The following is a 9,000-nucleotide window of genomic DNA, read 5'->3' on the forward strand; positions in this document are numbered from 1 at the left end:
AGTGGCCAGGAACCTTCTCACTCCCAAAGATAACAGACTACTTTCCAAACGGTCTGATGAGTTGGCTGTTAAGGATTCTCTGGCTCTCAGTGTTCAGTGTGCAGGTTCTGTGTCTAATATGGCCCAACGCCTATTTGCTCGAACCCGCCAAGTTGAATCATTGGCAGCTGAAGTGATGAGTCTCAAACAGGAGATTAGAGGGCTCAAGCATAAGAATAAACAGTTGCACCGGCTCGCACATGACTATGCTACAAACATGAAGAGGAAGCTTGACCAGATGAAAGAATCTGATGGTCAGGTTTTACTTGATCATCAGAGATTTGTGGGTTTGTTCCAAAGGCATTTATTGCCTTCGTCTTCTGGGGCTGTACCGCATAATGAAGCTCCAAATGATCAACCTCTGATGCCTCATCCTTCTAGGGTTTTGTCCAGTACTGAGGCTCCGAATGATCCCCCTCCGGTACCTTCTCTTTCTGGGGCTCTACCGACTGCTGAGACTTCTCCTAAGCAACCTTTGTGAAGGCTCCCTCTTGTTTGTTTATTTTGACTCAAGTATATGTACATATTTGTAACTTATCGGGGATATCAATAAATAAGCTTTCCTTCATTTCAACGTATTGTGTTAAATACACCAAATCCTTCTTCGCTAAGTTCTTTGAATTTCTTTTGTTGAAGCTTGTATGTTGAAGCTTTGTGAATGGAGCATGTAGGTTGAGGTAGTGTTCCCTTAATTTCCCGAGTGAGGAAAACTTCTCGGTTGGAGACTTGGAAAATCCAAGTCACTGAGTGGGATCGGCTATATGAATCTTAGAACGCCATTGTGTTCTGTCCTGTGTCATGTCCTCCGTTAGATCCAAGTACTCTAAGTATTTTCTTAGGGTCTCTTCCAAAGTTTTCCTAGGTCTTCCTCTACCCCTTCGGCCCTGAACCTCTGTCCCATAGTCGCATCTTCTAATCGGAGCGTCAGTAGGCCTTCTTTGCACATGTCCAAACCACCGTAACCGATTTTCTCTCATCTTTCCTTCAATTTCGGCTACTCCTACTTTACCCCGGATATCCTCATTCCTAATCTTATCCTTTCTCGTGTGCCCACACATCCAACGAAGCATCCTCATCTCCGCTACACCCATTTTGTGTACGTGTTGATGCTTCACCGCCCAACATTCTGTGCCATACAGCATTGCCGGCCTTATTGCCGTCCTATAAAATTTTCCCTTGAGCTTCAGTGGCATACGGCGGTCACACAATACGCCGGATGCACTCTTCCACTTCATCCATCCAGCTTGTATTCTATGGTTGAGATCTCCATCTAATTCTCCGTTCTTTTGCAAGATAGATCCTAGGTAACAAAAACGGTCGCTCTTTGGTATTTCTTGATCTCCGATCCTCACCCCTAACTCGTTTTGGCCTCCATTTGCACTGAACTTGCACTCCATATATTCTGTCTTTGATCGGCTTAGGCGAAGACCTTTAGATTCCAACACTTCTCTCCAAAGGTTAAGCTTTGCATTTACCCCTTCCTGAGTTTCATCTATCAACACTATATCGTCTACGAAAAGCATACACCAAGGAATATCATCTTGAATATGTCCTGTTAACTCATCCATTACCAACGCAAAAAGGTAAGGACTTAAGGATGAGCCTTGATGTAATCCTACAGTTATGGGAAAGCTTTCGGTTTGTCCTTCATGAGTTCTTACGGCAGTCTTTGCTCCTTCATATATATCCTGTATAGCTTGGATATATGCTACTCGTACTCCTTTCTTCTCTAAAATCCTCCAAAGAATGTCTCTTGGGACCCTATCATACGCTTTTTCCAAATCTATAAAGACCATGTGTAAATCCTTTTTCCCATCTCTATATCTTTCCATCAATCTTCGTAAGAGATAGATTGCCTCCATGGTTGAGCGCCCTGGCATGAACCCGAATTGGTTGTCCGAAACCCGTGTCTCTTGCCTCAATCTATGCTCGATGACTCTTTCCCAGAGCTTCATTGTATGACTCATTAGCTTAATACCCCTATAGTTCATGCAATTTTGTACATCGCCCTTATTCTTGTAGATAGGCACCAAAGTGCTCATTCGCCACTCATTTGGCATCTTCTTCGTTTTCAAAATCCTATTGAAAAGGTCAGTGAGCCATGTTATACCTGTCTCTCCCAAAACTTTCCACACTTCGATTGGTATATCGTTTGGGCCTACTGCTTTTCTATGCTTCATCTTCTTCAAAGCTACAACCACTTCTTCCTTCCGGATTCTACGATAAAAAGAGTAGTTTCTACACTCTTCTGAGTTACTCAACTCCCCTAAAGAAGCACTCCTTTCATGTCCTTCATTGAAAAGATTATGAAAATAACCTTTCCATCTGTCTTTAACCGCGTTCTCTGTAGCAAGAACCTTTCCATCCTCATCCTTGATGCACTTCACTTGGTTTAGGTCCCTTGTCTTCTTTTCCCTTGCTCTAGCTAGTTTATAGATATCCAACTCTCCTTCTTTGGTATCTAGTCGCTTATACATATCGTCATAAGCCGCTAACTTAGCTTCTCTCACAGCTTTCTTCGCCTCTTGCTTCGCTTTTCTATACCTTTCACCATTTTCATCGGTCCTATCCTTGTATAAGGCTTTACAACATTCCTTCTTAGCCTTCACCTTTGTTTGTACCTCCTCATTCCACCACCAAGATTCCTTTTGGTGTGGGGCAAAGCCCTTGGACTCTCCTAATACCTCTTTTGCTACTTTTCGGATACAACTAGCCATGGAATCCCACATTTGGTTAGCTTCCCCCTCTCTATCCCACACACATTGGGTGATTACTTTCTCTTTGAAAATGACTTGTTTTTCTTCTTTTAGATTCCACCATCTAGTCCTTGGGCACTTCCAAGTCTTGTTCTTTTTTCTCACTCTTTTGATATGTACATCTATCACCAACAAGCGATGTTGATTAGCCACGCTCTCTCCTGGTATAACTTTGCAATCCTTACAAGTTATACGATCCCCTTTCCTCATTAGAAGAAAATCTATTTGTGTTTTTGACGACCCACTCTTGTAGGTGATCACATGTTCTTCTCTCTTCTTAAAGAAGGTGTTGGCTAAGAAGAGATCATATGCCATTGCAAAATCCAAGATAGCTTCCCCATCCTCGTTTCTCTCCCCAAAACCATGTCCACCATGAAAACCTCCATAGTTGCCTGTCTCCCTGCCCACGTGTCCATTTAAATCTCCTCCTATAAATAACTTCTCCGCAGGAGCAATTCCTTGCACCAAGTCTCCAAGGTCTTCCCAAAATTTCTCCTTCGAACTCGTATCCAACCCTACTTGAGGTGCGTACGCACTAATCACATTGATAAGTTCTTGTCCTATTACAATCTTGATTGCCATGATTCTATCTCCTACCCTCTTGACATCTACAACATCTTGTGTCAAGGTCTTGTCCACGATGATGCCAACACCGTTTCTTGTTCTATTTGTGCCCGAATACCATAGTTTAAACCCTGAGTTTTCTAGATCCTTTGCCTTACGACCAACCCACTTAGTTTCTTGTAGGCACATAATATTTATCCTTCTCCTCACCATAACTTCTACTACTTTCATAGATTTTCCCGTCAAGGTTCCTATATTCCACGTTCCTAAACGCATTTTGCTCTCTTGAACTCTATCCTTCTGTCCTAGCTTCTTCACCCTTCCCCGTCTAATAGGATCAAAGTACTTCTTTTGTGTGTCCCGTGTAAAGTTGATAGGAGTATATACTCCCAAACAACTTTGAGTGGAGTCGTTTGAAAAGAAGTTTCTATAGCCCCCTTGCTCATTTAACACTGCATCCGGGTGCCGATGGAGATACAGCGACCCTTGCTCACTTATCACTGTGCTCGGGCCACACAGCGCGCCACTTACGGGTGACGCCCTAGCTTTAGCGCGATTTCGTTCTGGATTCATTTTCATAAGGATTCGACGTGATCATGAAGTGCCGGCTGTCGACTACCTGACGCCCTCCCCCTCCTCTTTTATCCGGGCTTGGGACCGGCAATGTAAGATAAACTTACACGGCGGAGTTGGAGAGTTAGCTCTATCATCAACAATATTCGTGTCCTTAGTCATATTAGTTGGAAGCACATTTTTAGGAAGGCAAACTTTGTAGCAAATGCTTTAGCTCACCTCGGTTATTCCCTCTCGAATCCTCATTTTTGAGATTTTTGTTTACCTGATGTTGTTTTTCCTGCCTTTAATTTTGATTGTATTGAAAACGGTTATACTAGAAGTTTCGTACTTTAATGAATGTCTTCGCATAAAAAAATAAAAAATAAAAAACCTAGAAGCCTGATAGGAGCACTTTTGGGAGGATTAAAATATTTGAAGACAAATGCAACAAAAATCAAAACAATTTCGATTACCAAAAAAAAAAAATAAATAAATAAATAAAAACCAGTAGTAAACAAAATCAAATTACATTGTGCTTGGAAACTAAACATATAGGTTGCCACCTGTCTTTCTTTTTTCCTTTTCGTGTAATGCAACAAAAAAGAAATGCACGTCTTCCCATCTTTCAAGCCCTCCCTGTTCTAAGCCTATCAACTCCTTACACAATAGGGAACAGTGGACAAGAAAGAAACTGCATCCTTTTGATGCATGGAGACCAATTTTCACATCGGATAAAGATTAGATGGAGAATAGAGATTTATACCTACATTTTAAAGGAAAAAGGCTGTCAGTTGGACGCCGATGGCAACTGCCAAAAGTTTTTCGTTGCAACAAAGACTTTTTCTCTCCCGTGCGATTCTGCTTCTTTTTCATGTATGGTAGCAGTCCACCTTACGGCGTGAGCTATCCGAGCTATTTTTTCAATAACTTCAGGGGAGTCTCTAACCACAACGATTCCTTCAGGACGCAACATTCGATCCATCTCCACCATCAAATCCACCATGTTACATCTGCACAAAATCAATGCCTAATGGTTTAATACTTCTATAAGAATGTAGGAACCTGTAGATTCAGGAAACGGCTGAGAACTAGAACTCAGGGATGCCTTTTCAAGTAGAAGTACCTGTTCTTGGTTGAACCTTGATGTTTTATGAGTGATTCAATGCCAGTTACATGGATGAAGTCATAAGAACGAGGGTATGTTGAGAAAGGCTCGCACCTAGGATGATCAAGCAGAAACGTTAACTCATCAGTTGAGGTTTCCAAAACACTAATAAGTCCATAAAAACTAGCGAAAGCATATCATGATTAAAAGAGGACTCTAACCAGAAATAGAATGCATACTGACTGGCACTAAAATCGACAATAGCAACAGTAACGGTTAAAAATAGTTTTTGCTATCTTGAAAATTATCACTGCTCCATCAACAATTTGCAAACAAGAACATGGAACACAAACGCTATGATGGGGCAGGTTTCACGTTTTCTAGAATGTAAAGCAGCTGAAAGAACAGTTATAAGAAAGACTTGTTGATGTGATAGTATGATACTAAATCAGGCATTAGAGCAGGATGACAAAAAAGGTGCACTCTTCATAGGAGTGAATTGGGGGAAGAACAATTGATAAGCTCCACCACAGGACTTACGAGTGAAGCACTTGGGGTAAAAATACAACACTCACCAGTCATGGTAGACTCCAATAAGACCTCGATCAAAGATTACAGAAAGAGTTGAGGACTTGCGGGCAGGAACAACATTCATCACCCACACAGGATCAGACTTCAGTGCAGCAGCAAAACCTCCAAAAAATGCATTCATGTCCATGACATTGCGTACAGCTGGAGTTCCAAGCTTCAGGTTTAGGGTGTTCTTATAGTAAGCAACTCTTCTTGCCCAACGTCGTGTGTCCGCCTCAAACACATCGATCCCATTTCTCATGACTGTGGCCCTTGCAGGAGCTTTTGTCAGCCTGTCCGGCCACTTTGGAATCATCCCAACAGCAAATTCTCCCTTGACAGAAGACGTTCTACTCACACATTTCTTTAACTTGTAGTACCTGCATAACGATTGAGTTTATTGGTACCGATCTCAGAACTTCTTTGAATTCGTTACACAACAAGAGCTAATTTTTGGCCTGATACATATGAGAGTTTGAAATATGATGACACAATATAAGATTTGTGAAAATAAAAAGATTTGGAAAACAATCACTTCATACTAACATAAAGGTTCCATTTTGGAGAAGGGGTTAAGAAACACTAAGAAACCAAGAACAGATTCTGAGACAATTACCATGCATCACTTGCGTCGTCTGATTCATCACACAATTCAAGACCAAATTCATTTTGGTTAGGAAGACATGATTCACCAGCAGGCTTTTTCCAGACAGCTGTGTTTCCATCCACAGCAATCAGCTCATAACACAATGCTCTTGTGACAGCTTGGAGATCTGCCCATTCCTTGTCTTGATTAGCCCATTGCACGGGAGGACCAGATATTACTAAGTATCCTCCTGGGCGAAGTAAACGATCCACTTCAAGGAAATATGTGGCATCTGCGAAAATTCAGATTCCTTTATGATAAGAGCAAGTATTGGGGGTGGAAAAAAATATAACAGTATCAGAGGCTACAATGACAAAAACTCACTATAGGCAGTAAAAGGTATCAAACATCGAGAGCAATGCATCAAATCAAATGAGAAAGCAGGAAATGGAAGTCTGTGAGTGCCAAGCATGGCAACAAATGCTGGAATTCCTCTTTCAAGTGCAAATTGTATCTGTGACTTGTGTGAATCTCTTGGGGCAAAAGACATTGCCAAAATGTCTTTGGATAGAAGATAACCCCCAAAACTGGCAACCTGTAAAGAATCAAAATTTGTGAGATTTGAGAGGGAAACTAGTGTGGTCTCCATGAAAAGAGGAGCACTGTTCTTACCCCACAACCCATGTCAAGAGCAGTTCGCAGAACGCCATCACTGATGGGGATGTACTGTCCAAGTTTTTCAATATATTGTATAGCTCCATCAGGAAACATGGTGCCTCCGCCAGGGAAAATGAAATGTGGGCCTTCCAGTTTCATCCATCCCTGATGACCTTTCCTGTCTGCAATTTTGTTGTGTGGCATGTTGTCATGCCATATCTGTACACAACTACAGTATTTTAGGATATGTCCACACAGAACTAATGGTGATACTTCAGGCTTTGATATATCATCAAATGAAAGTCATTCTATCTCCTGAAGTCGATATTGGACATATCTTCCGAAAGAAGATTACTCAACATCACAAAGGGTTTATCTCTTTATTGTCAATTAAGAAGAGGACTAAAAAGACAATCGCATTTGAAAGTCATCGGCAATTAAAACTCCATAAGACAAGAAAAGCCTCACGTAAGCAGTCCAAGTTTCACTTATTTAGTAGCTATTTCCAGTTATTTATGAGCTAGATGGATCTTAAACCAAAATTCAAGAACATCAAACCAAAAATGTATAACACAGCACTTAACTCTAAACATCACAGGGTTTTTGAGAAGCTCTAGTAGCCAGGGAGAGAATGAAGAGTTTGTATGCCGGGAGGAAAGTGTATTGCTAAAATTCATCAGTAATGAGCAAGTCGAGATTTGAATACTTCTAGCATATTACAAAGTTCGTTAGCTACAATGCACATATCCTATTTAAGAATCTATGTATTATACAAGTAACACAACTGTAACTTTAGTGGTTTGCATTCCTATTCCTAGCTCAAGAGTATGCATTGAAACAATGAACAAATTTCTCAGACCAAGCTTATCCACAAGCTCGGTTGCAGACATTCAACAGCTCAAACTTGCTGCACCACCTCTCATCAATAGATCCTCAAAGGCACCGTCCATTGAAAAATTCAAATCATATAACAGCTGCAAATCCTAATTCAAAGTTCCAAACTTTCTATCACTCAGACACAAGTTTAATCTTCCGAAAACGAAACCGGGGATTAGCCCAACAACCAAATTGATGAATTGAACGAACCCAAAAGCACACAAACCTTGGTCAAGCTGTCGGGCCATGGGACCGGAATCTTGTAGCCATTGGGAGGTGGGATCAAGCAGAGAGGGGTCTCCTCGGGCAGAGGGCAATGCCTCTCTCTGTAAAAGTTCATTTCCCGACTTAACTGGCTGTTGCGCCGGGGGTCCTCACAGGGCATGTGGTCGACGGCCTCGGCCGGGCAGGCTTCTATAGGCTGGTGGTGCTGCCCGAGCTCCACCAACGTCACTAAACGGTGCCGTTGCTTCGGATCGGCGTTGGTCGATAAGAGAAGAGCCTGGCGACCTGAGGCGGCGAGTGAGTCGCCCAAGGGAGTGAAGACTAAGAGGAAGAAGACAATCACTATGCCGAAGAAGGCCGCCGAGATAAGGTCGAGGAGGCGACATTGCCTGGAGCTCCGCTTCGAGGCGGGCAGGTTCAGGTGACCCATTTGGGGTTCGGATCAAGGGGGTCCGGATCCGATTAAATTGACATCCGGGTCGCAAAATGGACGAATTGGCTTCTGGGTTTTGAAAAAGAGGGGATTTTGAGTTGGGATGGGGAGAAATTAGGTCGGTGGATTGCTAGGGTTTATGTGTTGGAGGTGAGAGAGAGAGGGAGAGAGAGAGAGAGGGAGGTGGAGGAGTGCGAGACAAGATGATGAAGATGGAGTGTGACAACCTCTGCTGTGTTGCTTAATGGTGGCTCTCCATTTTGGATGAGGATCCTCTACATGTTTTTTTGGGTCCAATACTATACAATATTTTTAATATGGACCCTCCAAAAGAAACCAACCGTTGTAACGACGCCACATATTTAATAAACCAGTTATAATTTTCTTTTAATTCTCCAAACCTGAACATGACATGCCCACACACCCTTCCCTCATTTTTGTGAAAGCAAGCATGCCAACACACAACCGAGCTCGGTTAGGCGAATAGAATAGATGTGATGGTGGTGTCAAATGCGTTGCTTGCTTTTGTGCTTGAACGATTACGGTCGAGAAAGAACACATCTCATCCTTGGGTTTTAGAACCTGAAGACACGTTTACTAGATCATTGCAAAGTTCAATAAACTTGTCCAGCTT

General features: G+C 42.2%; 1 protein-coding gene across 1 annotated transcript; it reads right to left on the minus strand.

Moving 5' to 3' along the window:
* Window positions 1-4,425: 4,425 nt before the first annotated feature.
* Window positions 4,426-8,659, minus strand: LOC126628899 (probable pectin methyltransferase QUA3). The gene is made up of 7 exons (XM_050298758.1): window positions 7,935-8,659; window positions 6,848-7,051; window positions 6,560-6,770; window positions 6,206-6,467; window positions 5,595-5,969; window positions 5,038-5,133; window positions 4,426-4,924 (listed from the first exon to the last, which is right to left on the minus strand). The coding sequence occupies exons 1-7, from the start codon at window positions 8,361-8,363 to the stop codon at window positions 4,702-4,704; spliced, it is 1,800 nt and encodes a 599-aa protein (XP_050154715.1). The 5' UTR covers window positions 8,364-8,659; the 3' UTR covers window positions 4,426-4,701.
* Between the last annotated feature and the right edge of the window lie 341 nt (window positions 8,660-9,000).

This window comes from Malus sylvestris, chromosome 7, assembly GCF_916048215.2.
Source record: "Malus sylvestris chromosome 7, drMalSylv7.2, whole genome shotgun sequence".
NCBI classification, from domain to species: domain Eukaryota; kingdom Viridiplantae; phylum Streptophyta; class Magnoliopsida; order Rosales; family Rosaceae; genus Malus; species Malus sylvestris.